At 42.1% G+C, this 16,118-nt stretch overlaps 1 protein-coding gene across 1 annotated transcript in view; it reads right to left on the bottom strand.

Moving 5' to 3' along the window:
- Positions 1 to 16,118, bottom strand: part of LOC141139848 (probable cation-transporting ATPase 13A5) — a 266,762-nt gene that overhangs the window by 57,587 nt on the left and 193,057 nt on the right. The window contains exons 21-22 of the mRNA XM_073626376.1: positions 8,998 to 9,077; positions 1,626 to 1,668 (exon numbers count right to left, since the gene is read on the bottom strand). Of these exons, the coding sequence (XP_073482477.1) occupies positions 1,626 to 1,668; positions 8,998 to 9,077 (123 nt within the window). The remainder of the gene's footprint in view (positions 1 to 1,625; positions 1,669 to 8,997; positions 9,078 to 16,118) is intronic.

The following is a 16,118-nucleotide window of genomic DNA, read 5'->3' as shown; positions in this document are numbered from 1 at the left end:
ATGAGGGGGGCTCTGGGAACCCTGATGTAAGGGGGCTCTCTGGGGACCCTGATGTAAGTGGGGCGGCCCTCTGGGGACCCTGATGTAAGGGGGGCTTTCTGGAGACCCTGGTGTAAGGGGGGGCCCTCTGGGGACCCGGTTGGTCGGTATGGGGGAGACCTGTCATCCGTACTGCCCATCACCTCACTTCATAGTGTGCAACCCGGTTCAGCCTCAGCGCCGCTGCATTGCTGAAAGCCAGCCAATGGCTGTGCAGAAATGCCAGCTTCTGAAATTCCAGCCAATGAGGCTGTAGCAATGTTCCTGCATGATGTTAGCCCTCCCACTTCATGCAGTGATGTGAGAAAAATGAGAAAAATACAGAGGAGAATAAGTGAAATAATAAAAGAGGTGAGTGAGTTATTTATGACACCTGCCATTGAATGGAGTGTAACTTACACATGTCATTCTAAAAGCGTCTGTAATGTTGGAATGCATCTTTTTCTCTGCATAAAGAGTTAAAAAAAAAAAAAAGCTGTTTGTACTTACAGTGGAATGTTTTTTTTTTTTTTTTTTTTTTGCAAAATGGCATATAGTTTATATACTGGTTTAGTGCGTGTTTGCAAAATTAAAGTGGGCTGGTCTGGATGAAGTCCAGGGCCAAATTTTTGTTCCAGTCCAGTCCTGATCTGGTGTAGAAAGATTTTGAATCCAGGTAGTCAATAAATAGCCCTGTGACCACTGAGAAACAAACCCAATCCAAATGGTATACAAAAGGTGAGTAGATCTTTTTGGAATACCTACTGTATACTCTCCATTTTAATGACCCTTTGCAATGGTATTTGTAAGGAATCAGAATTTGGTTACCAAAATGAAGTCATATTGAAGATTGGTGTTCGGATCGGTGGCCGAAATACCATTTTGTTGTATAATAATTGAGGAGGCACTGGTGGCAGCAAAGGACTTAAAGCTAATGAATCCCTTTGTTTAAAGAAAACAAACCAAATGTGTTACTAAACCCAGGACCCTGCATTCGCTATATATGGTCTCCCACAGTACACAAAACATGGAAATACAATTATTTTAGTAAATATTAACTGCTAAAATACCTTTTCTTATCAGCAGTATATAGCCGTCTTGTGGCTTCCATCAGTGTCTGGTTAAAGCTTGTAGGAGGAGTTTTCATTCTCCTGTGACTGTTCTTTGAGGCTGCACGACCCCTAACCCTCTGTCTGGACAGTGCTGATTGGCCCTGTGCTAATCACATGCACCTCCCTCCCCAAAAAAAACATCTGTAGCATTACACATCAAACTGAGCATGTGTAGAGTGACTCCAAAGGCCCTGTCTTATCAGGAGATTGGGGACGGTGAAAGAAAGTGGGATCAGAGAAGACAGAGTAAAACAGCCTTTTTGCACAATGCAGAGGATTAACCCCTTAGGTTCCACAGTGAGTACAGCAAGCATGCTTTACTGCATACAGTATACAGACTGATTTTACTGTTAGGGGTTTAGTAACGCTTTAATTGTTGGTAAAATTATATAAATTATTTTGAACACTGAATTATTGAAATGTAAAAGTATTATGAATGTAAGAGACTTACAAAGTGATGCCATCTATGCAAATTTCAACATAAAAATCACTTACCCCACAATCATTTGCTCCATCTCCACACATACCAACATAATAACTGCAAAACAATAAATGAGTAGCTAAATATATAGTAAGAAACAGCTCTTTACATATGTTGCTACTGACATTTTTATTAACACGTAAAAACATCAATATTAATTAATAATTTAGAGAAAGATTAGGTGGGACTTTAAATGAGGTAGTGACATAGTCAATTACCTCCATCCCTATATTTGTATAATAAAAAGAGAGCAGAACGGGCGGGACTTTGCATGAAGCATGTGTGGGATAAGGACTGAGTCATTTGTATGGTAGATAACATATCTCTAATACATAGGTTATCTTGATTTCACATATGTACTATCCAATTGGCTGACATTACTATTGTTCAGACAATTGCGTACGTGTACATGTGAATAGATACCTACTGAATTGAGGGTTACTGTACGATTCCATAACAAAGAAGAGGAATATGCAAAATTAATATTAGACAGCTTTAATATAGAAATTAATAAAAAATAATAAATAAAACATATATGGTACAGACAGATCCATAACGGAATTAAAAAATAAACAGCAATACACAGACAAGGAATATTGATAATGCATTGAGGAAATACTGGTTATGACACATAGTTGAACACATGATATCTGTTGGCTCTACGTGTTTCGCTACGTATTATCGCTCGTCAGGAGCAAACAGGTAGGTGTCTCCGAAATGACAAAGGTAGAGTTACACATTGATCAAGGACATTCACATATTGTGGGGGCAGTGAACACAAGGTCAGAGTCCCGGGTGGTACTTACAGGGTGTCCATGTACTGCTGGCCCGGGAGCCAGGCCACCCATACCACCAAGTGCACCACTCCCCCCAGGGGCTGAGACGGGGGACCCGAACGGCAAGCACACCCCATACAAGGCATATCCAGGATAGATAGGCATCTGGCTATGGATGAATATATAAACTGTTGGGTAGGTGAAGAACAAAGGCTGGATGAAGTTTTATTATCAAGCCTTTACCTAAATAAACTACTTAATTTAAAGTCCTACTAATCTTTTTCAATTACAACCAAAATAAGGATGGAAGTTTGTTTTGGGATTTTAATTTTATCACCAAGCCTTCATTTATATTCATTATTGTTTACTACTGGTCCTTATCTTCTTTATGTGTGTAATTTGTTATTTTGTTAATTATGCTAATTGAAGAGTTGATTTTATTAGTTGTCCCTCAAATTGTCCGGCTCATTCACATTGTATATCCCACACGGGGGCTGCGATGCGCACTGCCTGCGTTCCCTTTCCTTCTCCTTCTTGGCGGGGATGGGCGGGCACTGCGTGTCGATGTCACATCCATTATGCTGGTAGTGCGGCGTCACACAGTGTGGCCCCGTCACTCCGTTACAGCTTATCTCTACATGCGGTGGGGTTGATGTTTTGGCGCCAAGTCACCTAGTGGCTTTTCCGCATTGGTGTTGTTGCCTCCCCTTTCCCCCACTGCTCGTGTTTGTGACATAGGTGGGGTAATTGGGCATCGGCGCCCATATATATTGGCACTGTCCATGGAATATTCAGGTACCTGGCTAATCTTCATGTTTCAGATCCACACGGTTTCAGATCAACACTGTTCATAGGTCCATCAGATCCTTACGCAGGTAACCTTCCCTCACATAAGTACCCGCCTCATCCGCTTACACTTCATTCTTTCCCTTTTGGATTGGTTTCCTGGCTGCGTTTATTTTTTCACATCCCCTTTGAATTTGCCCGATGTATTGTTACTCAGCCTGTCCCACCCCCACACAACCCCTACACCTGTTTCCATGTACTCTATACTTTACACCTCATTATCACTCTGTACATACGCACATTCACCCTTTTCTTACTGTACTCACATCAATACTCATCACTACATTTTATTTATTTATTTTTTCACAGCCTTTGTTCTTCACCTACCCAACAGTTTATATATTCATCCATAGCCAGATGCCTGCATGGGGCATATCCAAGACATGCCCTGTATGGGGTGCTTGCCGTTTGGGTCCCCGTCTCAGCCCCTGGGGGGAGTGGTGCCCGCACTTGGTGGCGTAGGTGGCCCGGCTCCCAGGCCAGTTGTACATGGACACCCTGTAAGTACCACCCGGGACTCTGACCTTGTGTTCACTGCCCCCACAATATGTGAATGTCCTTGATCAATTTGTAATTTTACCTTTGTCACCTCAGAGACACAATACACGTTTGCTCCTGACAAGCGATAATAAGTCGCGAAACGCATAGAGCCAACAGTTATCGTGTGTTCAACTATGTGTCATAACCAGTATTTCCTTAATGCATTATCAATATTCCTTGTCTGTGTATTGCTGTTTATTTTTTCATTCAGTTATGGATCTGTCTGTACCATATATTTTTTATTTATTATTTTTGATTATATTCTATATTAAAGCTGTCTAATTTTAATTTTGCATACCCCTTTCTTTGTTATGGAATCGTACAGTAACCCTCAATTCAGTAGGTATCTATTCCCATGTACACGTACGCAATTGTCTGAACAATAGTAATGTCAGCCAATTGGATAGTAATTATGTGAAATCAAGATAAACTATGTATTAGAGATATGTTAACTACCATACAAATAGCTCAACCCTTATCCCACAAATGCTTCATGCAAAGTCAATATTAATTAATGCAACAAAGTCTGAAACCAGCAACAAAGTGACTAGTGAAAATCTTACTGTTTCTTTATATTGGTTAATTATTCAGTTTAAACATTTTATGCCCTGCTGTTGATAACTAAACATGTAATGTAGAGCACACATGTGTCTATAAAGGATATAGGGTTCAGTATCGGATCCCCTAATGTATTTGATTTTTATTTACCTTTATCCTATGCATTTTAATGTACTCTCTTGTATGTCCGGGCCTTAGACTAGATGCAATTAAACATTGTATGGACATGTTAAACATCTGCAGTCATATTAATCCTCTATTTTCAGTACTTCTAGAGTCACTGAAATGGAAAATATATGAATGTATGGTTGTAATAAAACACATCTTGCACCAAAGGGCAAGGTCACTTATTCCATACTGGCCCATAGCTGTAGACAAAAATTGTAGAGAAAAGTTAAAAAATATTCTTACTCTGCACCCACTTCCACACAGAAGAAGGTAACTTAACCATCCTTCCAACGAGATTCTCTGAGTGATGAGTATCCCAAATCTCATGAGAAGATCCTACAGCATAGTACAGAAGAAGCTTCTCATCCTCAGGATGTCCTCAGAAGGAATTTGACATCACCCCTGCCTAGATGCCAGAGGCAGAAGCCGGATGTAAGTTATGGCCTATGGCCTATGGCCTCTTTCACATGGCCAGCAGACATTACCACCCCTCCAAAAAGTGATTCACCATGGATAAGTGCCAGTTTGCAGGTGTCAGAAGGCAATACTGCTGCCTTCTGCTTTACTGTGCTGCAACCACATGGCATATCGCGCCACAACCACAAGGCATCCAGAACAACCAGGCAAATATCATTTTCAGAAAGAGAGGTCCAAAATAGCATTTTTCTGACACATGATGTGTGCTGGCACCGGTAAAGTACAATATATCTAAAGCCAATTCCCCCCCCCCTTTTTTCCCCCTCGCTCTATTTCCCATGACCACAGTCACTGTTGATGGGGAAACCCTCTCGCAGCGCTATTGTATTCTGCTGGCAGGGAGCCTTTACTGCCGGCAGAACACAATTATTACTGCCAGCAGCTATAGCTGTTGGCAGTAATCGCATGCACATAATCTGATGGATCAACTTCTGTATAGGGATGGGCCGAACACCCCCCGGTTCGGTTCACAGCAGAACATGCGAACAGGAAAAAAATTTGTTCAAACACGCGAACACCTTTAAAGTCTATGGGACACGAACATGAATAATCAAAAGTGCTAATTTTAAAGGCTTATATGCAAGTTATTGTCATAAAAAGTGTTTGGGGACCCGGGTCCTGTCCCAGGGGACATGTATCAATACAAAAAAAGTTGTAAAAACTGACATTTTTCAGGAGCAGTGATTTTAATAATGCTTAAAGTGAAACAATAAAAGTGAAATATTACTTTAAATTTCGTACCTGAGCGGTGTCTATAGTATGCCTGTAAAGTGGTGCATGTTTCCCGTGTTTAGAACAATACCACAGCAAAATGACATTTCTAAAGGAAAAAAAAGTTATTTAAAAGTATTCGCGGCTATTAATTAATTGTCAGGTCTCTGCAATACACATAAAAGTCATTGAAAAAAAAGGCCTGGGATTCCCTCACAGTGCATTACCAGGCCCTTTGGGTCTGGTATGAATATTTAGGGGAACCCCACGCCAAATTTTTTTAAAAAAATGGCATGGGGGTCCCCCTCAAAATCCATACCAGACCCTTATCTGAGCACTCAACCTGGCAGGCCGCAGGAAAAGAGGGGGGGACAAGAGAGCGCCCCCCTCCTGAACTGTACCAGGCCACATGCCCTCAACATGGGGAGGATGTCCCCATGTTGATGTGGACAAGGGCCTCATCCCCACAACCCTTGCCGGTGGTTGTGGGGGTCTGCGGGCAGGGGGCTTATCGGAATCTGGAAGCGCCCTTTAACAAGGGGACCCCCAGATCCCGCCCCTCCTGTGTGAATTGGTAATGGGGTACAATACCACAGCAAAATGACATTTCTAGGGGTACAAATGTATATTGTATATTTCACAAAAAAAGTGTCAAACATTTTAAAAAAGACAATAGCCGGTTTTTGACAATTCCTTTATTAATGTCTTCTTCTTTCCCGGCTTCTTCCATCTTCTTCTGGTCTTCCTTTGGTTTTCTTCCTCCATCTTGTTCTTTCCCCGCTTCTTCCTCTGCTTCTTCCTGCAGTCCTCTGCTTTTTCCTCCGGTGTTCTCGTCCAGCATCTTCCTCTGTGCCTTCTTCTTCCCCGTTTTGTCCTCCGGACGATCCGCCTCAATGGGAGGTTCCCACTGTGTGGCACTTCTGTTCTGGTGACAGTTCTTATATAACTGAGGGTGGAGCCACCCGGTGACCCCGCCCCTTTGACAAACGGGGAATTCCCTATGGCTTTCCCCATGGTGTCAGAGGGGGCGGGGTCACCCGTTTACCTCAGTTATATGAGAACTGTCACCAGAACTGAAGCGTCACACAGTGGGAACCTCCAATTGAGGCGGATCGTCCAGAGGACAAAGTGGGGAAGAAGAAGCTGCGGAGGAAGATGCCGGACAAGAACACTGGAGGAAAAAGCAGAGGACCGCAGGAAGAAGCAGAGGGAAAAGCAGAGGAAGAAGCAGGATAAGAACAAGATGGAGGAAGAAAACCGAAGGAAGACCAGAAGAAGATGGAAGAAGAAGCGGGGAAAGAAGAAGACATTAATAAAGTAATTGTCAAAAACTGGCTATTGTCTTTTTTAACATTTTTGACACTTTTTTGTAAAATGGTAGGGGTACATTTGTACCCCATTACCAATTCACACGGGGGGGCCAGGATCCGGGGGTCCCCTTGTTAAAGGGGGCTTCTAGATTCTGATAAGCCCCCACCCGCAGACCCCTACAACCACCGGGCAAGGGTTGTGGGGATGAGGCCCTTGTCCCCATCAACATGGGGACATCCTCCCCATGTTGAAGGCATGTGGCCTCCCCCCTCTTTTCCTGCGGCCTGCCAGGTTGCGTGCTCAGATAAGGGTCTGGTATGGATTTTTATGGGGACCCCCACGCCATTTTTTCAAAATTTTGGCGCGGGGTTCCCCTTAATATCCATACCATACCTGAAGGGCCTGGTATGGAATTTGGGAGGACCCCCACACATTTTTTTTTTTTAATTTTGGTTCAATCCCAGGCCGTTTTTTTCAATTACTTTTATGCCCTGTACACACGATCGGACATTGATCAGACATTCCGACCACAAAATCAAAAATGATTTTTTACGACTGATTTTGGGCCAAACTTGTCTTGCATACATATGGTCGCATAAAGTTGTCGGAAAATCCGATCATTCTGAACGCGGTGACTTAAAACACGTACGTTGGGACTATAAACGGGGCAGTAGCCAATAGCTTTAGTCTCTTAATTTATTCTGAGCATGCGTGGCACTTTGTGCGTCGGATTTGTGTACACACGATCGGAATTTAACTGATCAGATTTTGTTGTCAGAAAATTTTATATTCTGCTCTCAAACTTTGTGTGTCGGAAATTCCAACGGAAAAAGTCCGATGGAGCCCACACACGATCGGAATTTCCGACTACACAAGCTGATCGCACTTTTTCCATCGGAAAATCCGACCGTGTGTACAGGGCATTATGTGTATTGCAGAGACCCGACAATTCATTAATAGCCGCGAGTACTTTTAAATGCCTTTTTTTTTCCTTTAGAAATGTCATTTTGCTGTGGTACTGTTCTAAACTCGGGAAACATGCACCACTTTACAGGCATACCATAGACACCCCCCAGGTACGAAATTTAAAGGAATATTTCACTTTTATTGTTTCACTTTAAGCATTATTAAAATCACTGCTCCTGAAAAAACGGCCGTTTTTAAAACTTTTTTTTTGCATTGATACATGTCCCCTTGGGCAGGACCCAGGTCCCCAAACACTTTTTCTGACAATAGCTTGCATATTAACCTTTAAAATTAGCACTTTTTATTTCTCCCATAGACATTTAAAGGGTGTTCCACAGCTTTCGAATTTGCAATTCCAAATTGTTCGCTATTCGGCGAACGGGCGAACAGCCAATGTTCGAGTCGAACTCATATTCGATCCGAACAGACATCCCATCCCTACATCTGTACAACCAGCCTGCCCATAGACAGATTGAATCTCAGCCGGTCCCTGCTGAACCAGCAGAGATTCGATCCATCCGCGGCCGGCTTTAAAAAAAGCTGTCAGTTGTTTTTTTGAGTTGTTTTCTTTGCCATTCATGTCTCAATACTTGGATTTCACTTCCTTTCCTGTAGATAGAACAGGAAGTGAAATTATTTATTTTCAGGGTGGGAGAAATCTGTATGATTTCCGTTCTTTTCCTGTTCTGGTAACAACTCAAAATTTAGAACTTACCCTAACCTTAATTGCCTTCATGTTATTGTTATCTATGTTGCTTCTAGTGAATACTGTCTCATTATACACCAAAAGAGCTCTGTCTGCTCTCAAGTAAATTTAAAAAACATGAAAAGCAAGAGACACAAAAGATCAGAGTGTAACATCACCACTGACATTATTAGTATTATTTTTTTTTTTTTGTGAATACATATAGCAAATATACTTTTCTACAGCTGTTATACTGGGATGTTTTGGGACATCTCAAAACTTCTGTAGGAATACAAATCTTCTACAACAGAGCTGTATGTTTTGTTATTAATTAAAATATTAACTCACTTAATCTTTTGCAAATCTTCAATAATGTTTGTTTTTTGCTTAGGTGTCATTCTACCAAAAATGGTAGCATTTAGTAGAATCTAGAAAAAAACATTATAAATACATTTACTTATATTTCATTGATAACAAACATTTAAACTTTAAGCTAAATGCTGGTGTAAAAGGGGCATACATATATTCTGTTGGCATACTATGGGAGAGATTTACTAAAACTGGAGAGTGAAAAATCTGGCACAGCTGTGCACGGTAGCCAATCAGCTTCAAACTTCAGTTTGTTCAATTAAAGTGATTGTAAAGTCTTGTTTATTTTTTTTTATTTTGGTTTCTATGCAGAGCTGCACCCGATTTTGCATGCTCTAGTTTTAGTAAATCAACCCCTATGTTATATACTGCTAGCAGATATAAAGCATATAATAAAAATAACATGAAAAAAGTAAAATATGATATGTTAATACAGCTCAGGCCATATTTAGCATTCACGCTGCCCTAGAAAAACATGAATGATGTGTACTTTTTCTTATCTAAATAGAGTTCTCCAATATCGCAAAAGTTTGTGCCTGAACCCTATTGAAGTCTATAGAACCAGAACTTGAAAAATCAAAAGTCCCCATTTTGAAGTCTTATATGCAAGTTATTGGCTATAAAAGGGTATGGGGGCCCGGGTACTGCCTCAGGGGACATGTAGCAATGCAATTTTAAAAAATGTAAATTTAAAAAAAAAAATAGTTTTTACAGGAGCAGTGATTTTAATGATGCTTCAAGTGAAACAAAAAAAATGAAAAATTCCTTTAACTACTTGCCCATGACAATTACTCATGTAATTACAGCGTGTCATGCAAAATTGTACCCTTATGAAATGTTTTCACTTTTTTCAAACAAATAGAGCTTTCTTTTGGTGGTATTTTATCACCACTGGGGTTTTTAGTTTTTGCGCTATAAATTAAAAAAAAATGAAAATTTTGTAAAAAAAAAATGCATTTTTCTTTATTAAATACATTTATGCTGCTACATATCTTTGGTAAAAATAACCCAAATTAGTGCATATTATTTTGTCTTTGTGAAAGTTATAAAGTCTACAAGCTATGGTGCCAACCATTGAAAATTGATTACACCTGATGTAATGAAGGCCGATCTCATGTCTTGAGACACTAACAAGCCAGGAAAGTACAAATACCCCCCAAATGACCCCTTTTTGGAAAGTAGACATTCCAAGGTATTTAGTAAGAGGCGTGTGAGTTTTTTCATGTTGTATTTTTCCCAAAATTCTTTGCAATATGAAGAAATTTAATTTGATTTTTTTCACAAAATTATCATATTAACAGATTATTTCTCTCACATGGCATATGCGTACCACAAATTACACCCCAAAACATATTCTGCTACTCCTTCTGAGTATGGCAATACCACATGTGTGAGACTTTTTCATAGCTTGGCCACATACAGAGGCCCAACATGCAGGGAGCACCGTCAAGCATTCTAGGGACATAAATTACACATTACGTGGCACTGTAGACCACTGATGGGGCACAGATGTAACACTGATATGGCACGAATGGGGCACTGCAGGGCACTGATAAGGCACTGCTGGGAGTGATCACATGGTAAAGGGCCGCTGTCATTGGCCCTTTACCACGATCTGTGACCTGCCGGGTCTCGTGAACCCAGCGGGCATGGAATATCCCGGATGCACCCCCCACGGGGTGCGTGGGAGTGCGCTTCTGGGAGGACATCATAGTACGCCCTCCCAGATGTATCCGACCACACTGTAGCCATCATTTGGCTATGGCCCGGTTGGAAAGCGGTTAAATATAGCCCCTGGGGGTGCACTTAGTCTGCCTGTAAAATGGCGCATCTGTACCATGTATAGAACCTCCTGCAACAAAACTACCAGTTACGCCAATACAAAAATGTTAAACAAAATGGCGTGGAGGTCCCCCCCAATCCATACTAGGCTCTTCAGGTCCCAGCCCCCTGCCCATGTGAATGAGTATGGGGTACCCATTAACCAAAAACAAAGTGTCAAAAAAAAAATATAGACAGGGGGCAGTTTTTGACAATTCCTGTATGAAAAAAAAACAATGTCCCCCAATCAATCATCGTGATTGACGATGGATCTACATTCGGGGGACATTGGGTTTTTTAAAAAAAAATTTTAATTAAGGAATTTCCAAAAACTGCCTCCTGTCTTTATTTATTTTTGACACATTTTTGTTGAATAGGTAGGGGTACAATGTACCCCATACTCATTCACATAGTGGGGATTCCAGATTCCGATAAGCTCCCTGCCCGCAGACCCCCACAACTACCATCCATGGTCGCTTATGTGTCTCTAATAATGCTGGCATGTTATTTTTACTTAACCGTCTGTAGACCTGTCCTCATTACAATGCTTTATTATCTCCCTTGTATTACCCAAAATTATGGCCCGTTTAACTTTAGTGCCCTCTTTCTAGTCTGTTTCTGAATTAGGAATTTTGCCCTGTTAACCAGCCAAGCTTTATTACCTCCTGAGTGGTAATTGAAATCCACCCACACCCCACCCCTATCAGTATAAATATAAGCTTCTCTTGGGCGAAGCATTTGCAGGGGGCACACATTTGCAACTGGGCTCTTTCTCAAAGTGGCGATTTCTATAAGTGGAAAGCACTTCTGGCTCTGCACTTATCATTAACTGATTATCTGACTGTCTCACCTGAGAATCTCTTCTCTCATCTTACAGGTATGTGCTAACTGAACCATCTCCACCAAAAAAACTGAAACGCTGCTATCTGCTTTTCTTATGTGTCTCTAATAATGCTGGTATGTTATTTCTACTTAACCGTCTGTAGACCTGTCCTCATTACAATGCTTTATTATCTCCCTTGTCTTACCCAAAATTCAATCATTCTCGGGGACTTCAACATCCCTATTAATACTAACACTCCTGCCCCTTCCAAACTTCTCAGCCTAACCTCCTAATTTTGACCTGAAGCAGTGGATACATGCTCCTACTCACTCCGAAGGCAATATCCTTGACCTCGTTTTCTCTCACCATCTCACCTTTGTACTCCATGCACTGTACTCCACTCTCTAACTATCCATTGCCTCTCTCTGATCACCACCTTATTAGTTTCACTCTCTCCCTTTCCTTCACCTCCTCTCCCTCCAACCGCCTTAAAGTTACCCGCAGAAACCTACGTCATCTCAATCCTTCTCTTCTCTACTCTGCTATCGACAACCTCTACAACAAAATCTCACCCCTATCCTGCACCAACCTAGCCACTTCTGTCTACAATGCTTCACTTCTAGCCTCACTGCACTCACTGGCCCCCCTCACTACACACAGAATCAAGCCCCGACCCATTCAACCTTGGCAAACAGATGATACTAGAAGTCTGAAAAAACGTAGTTGTGCTCTTGAGCGCCTGTGGCGTAAGACCAAGTCTCAGAGAGATTTCAACCAATATAAATCTGACCTCCAAAAATACAATTTCAGCCTCCTCTCTGCCAAGCAGACCTATTTTACCACTCTCATTAGCAACGTATCATCCCGTCCCCGTCAACTCTTCTCCACCTTCAACTCTCTACTTCGTCCTCCACCGCCTCCACCCACCAACTCACTCACTGCCCAGGAGATCGGCAATCACTTTAAACAGAAGATTGATACAATTTGCGCGGAGATCTCTACTGTTCCAATACCCTCCACGCTTTACACTTCATGCCCACAGGCACAATCATTACTTCCCTCTTTCAACCCCACTACTACAGACAAGTTCCTAACTACTTGCTAATGTCCACCTTACCACCTGCCCTTTGGATCCTGTTCCCTCACAAATGCTACGTTCACCCTCTGGCTCTATGCTACACTCTCTAACCCACATCTTCAATCTCTCCCTCTCTTCTGGCATCTTCCCCAACTCTCTAAAACATGCACTTGTCAGACCCATACTTAAAAAGCCCTCACTGGACCCATCCAATCTTAACAATCTACGCCACATCTCTTTGCTCCCCTTCTTATCCAAACTCCTCAAACGTCTGGTCTACAACCGACTGAGCATCCACCTCGCTGATAATAACCTTCTTGATCCCCTTCAGTCTGGATTTCATCCTCAACACTCCACAGAAACTGCTCTCCTAAAACTAACAAACGATCTACTAACGGCCAAAACCAATCGACACTATTCTGTACTCCTACTCCCGGACCTCTCTGCTGCCTTTGATACGGTTGACCACCCCCTCCTCCTCAAAAAACGACACGCCTTTGGTCTCCATGACTGTACACTTCGCTGGTTCTCTTCCTACTTATCCAACCACACCTTTAGCGTTTCTTACAACTCTGCTTCCTCCTCTCCTCTTCCTTTCTCTGTTGGAGTCCCCTAGGGTTCTGTTCTTGGACCTCTCCTATTTTCAATCTACACCGCCTCCCTGGGTCAACTGATACAATACTACCTCTATGCTGACGACACCCAAATCCATCTCTCTACCCCTCAGCCCACTCCCTCTGTCTCCTCACGTATCATTAATTTACTATCAGATATATCAGTCTGGATGTCACACCACTTCCTCAAACTTAATCTATCCAAAACCGAACTTATAATTTTTCCTCCCCCATATGCCCCTTCCCCTGATCTCTCTGTCAAAATCGATGGCACAACTATAAGCCCATCCCCACATGCCAAGGTTCTAGGTGTAGTCCTGGACTCTGAACTCTCCTTCAAGCAACACATCCAATCACTGTCCAAATCCTGCCGCCTCAACCTCCGCAACATCTCCAAAATACGCCCCTTTCTAACCAATGACACAACAAAGCTTTTAATTCACTCGCTGGTCATCTCTCGCCTCGACTACTGCAACTCCCTTCTCATTGTTTTACCTCTACATAGTCTATCACCTCTTCAATCCATCATGAATGCCGCTGCCAGACTCATCCATCTTACCAATCGCTCTGTGTCTGTCTCTCCTCTCTGTCAATCCCTCCACTGGCTTCCGCTCGGCCAAAGAATTAAATTCAAAATTCTAACAACTATGTACAAAGCCATCCACAATTTCGCCCCCAGCTACATCACTAGCTTAGTCTCTAAATACCAACCTACTCAATCTCTTCAATCCTCTCAAGACCTCCTGCTCTCTAGCTCCCTCGTCACCTCCTCCCATGCTTGCCTCCAGGACTTTTCCAAAGCCTCTCCAATTAATGGAATGCCCTACCCCAATCTGTCCGCTTATCTCCTACTTTATTAGCTTTCAGACGATCCATGAAAACCCTTCTCTTCAGAGAAGCCTACCCTACCCACACCTAACAACTGTATTTTCATTTTTTTCCATCAGCTCATCCCCCACAGTTATTATCTTTTGTTTCCACTTGACCCTCCCTTCTAAATTGTAAGCTCTAACGTGCAGGGCCCTCTGATCCCTCCTGTATTGATTTGTATTGTAAGTGTACTGTCTGCCCTCATGTTGTAAAGCGCTTGGCAAACTGTTGGCGCTATATAAATCCTGTATAATAATAATAATAATAATAATAATGACTCATCCATTGTTAAGGATGCAGTGGCCAGCTTAACCGCTTCAGACCCAGAAGATTTTACCCCCTTCCTGACCAGAGCGTTTTTTGTGATTCGGCACTGCATCGTTTTAACTGACAATTGCGCTATCGTGCGACGTGTCTCCCAAACAAAATTGACGTCCTTTTTTTCCCACAAATAGAGCTTTCCTTTGGTGGTATTTGATCGCCTCTGCGATTTTTATTTCTTGCACTATATAAACAAAATAAGAGCGACAATTTTGAAAAAAACTTATTATTTTTTACATTTTGCTATAATAAATATCCCCCCCCCAAAAAAAATATATAAAAAAAACATTTTTTTCCCTCAGTTTAAGCCGATCGTATTCTTCTACATATTTTTGGTAAAAAATAATCGCAATAAGCGTTTATTGATTGGTTTGCGCAAAAGTTATAGCGTTTACAAAATAGGGGATAGTTTTATGGCATTTTTATTAATAATTTTTTTTTTTACTAGTAATGGCGGCGATCAGCGATTTTTATTGTGACTGTGACATTATGGCGGACATGTCGGACATTTTTGACACATTTTTGGGACCATTGTCGTTTATACAGCAATCAGAGCTATAAAAATGCACTGATTCCTGTGTAAATGACACTGGCAGTGAAGGGGTTAACCACTAGGGGACAGGGAGGGGTTAAGTGTGTCCTAGGGGAGTGATTACTAACTGTAGGGGGGATGGGCTAGCAGTGTCACTACACTAATCACCGCTCCCAATTACAGGGAGCTGTGATCAGTGACACTTGTCACTAGGCAGAACAGGGAGATGCTGTTTACATCAGCATCTCCCCGTTCGCCCTCTCCATGAAGTGATCGCGGGTATCCCCGTGGCGATCGAGTCCAACTCACAGAGCTCCCGACCGGTGCGCACTCAATGGCATGGCGGCAAATTCAAATGGACGTACCTGTAAGTCCATTTGCCCAGCCGTGCCATTCTGCCGACGTACATCGGCATGCGCCGGTCGGGATGGGGTTAACAAGCCTTTGCCCAATCAGGGCTTAGAATGCACAGTGCAGTGCGCAGTGCATTGTGGGTTGCTCGACAGGCGAACATCCAGCTGAGCACCCCCCAAGTTTGGGTGCTCGCTGAACAGGCAAAGTTTGCGTCAAACTTTTGCTAGGCTTGAACTGTTCGCCCAACTCTAATTCTAAAGATAAACTAGTATTTTGGTTAGAAAGCAATAATGTAAGAGGTAAGGTACACTTACTAATCATAAGTATTGCTGCAGATAAAAAAGAAACTTACGTGATCTCCACTTTAAATTAAATAAATGTAAGTATTTGAAATTATTGTGACATCAGCCTCCTTGTTAAGCAGACTGGGGAGGCACAACAACCATTTGAAACCTATAAGATTCTGAAAGCAGCACACATGTGTTGAAAGTGAACATGTTGGCAGGAGGAGAGAAAAGAAGGATGACTATATCAGTGTGCTGTTGATCCTTCACTGTCCAGCGAACAAGTTGGAGATATTGGTATGTCATGCTGTAGTTTTTGTAGCAGTACTGGAGGTGCTCTACTTTAACTACTAAAGGGGAGACTTCACCACTGATTATTAATGTAAGGTGACACTTATCCACC

Source organism: Aquarana catesbeiana, linkage group LG04 (genome assembly GCF_042186555.1).
Source record: "Aquarana catesbeiana isolate 2022-GZ linkage group LG04, ASM4218655v1, whole genome shotgun sequence".
NCBI classification, from domain to species: domain Eukaryota; kingdom Metazoa; phylum Chordata; class Amphibia; order Anura; family Ranidae; genus Aquarana; species Aquarana catesbeiana.
This window is presented reverse-complemented; position numbering and strand designations above follow the sequence as displayed.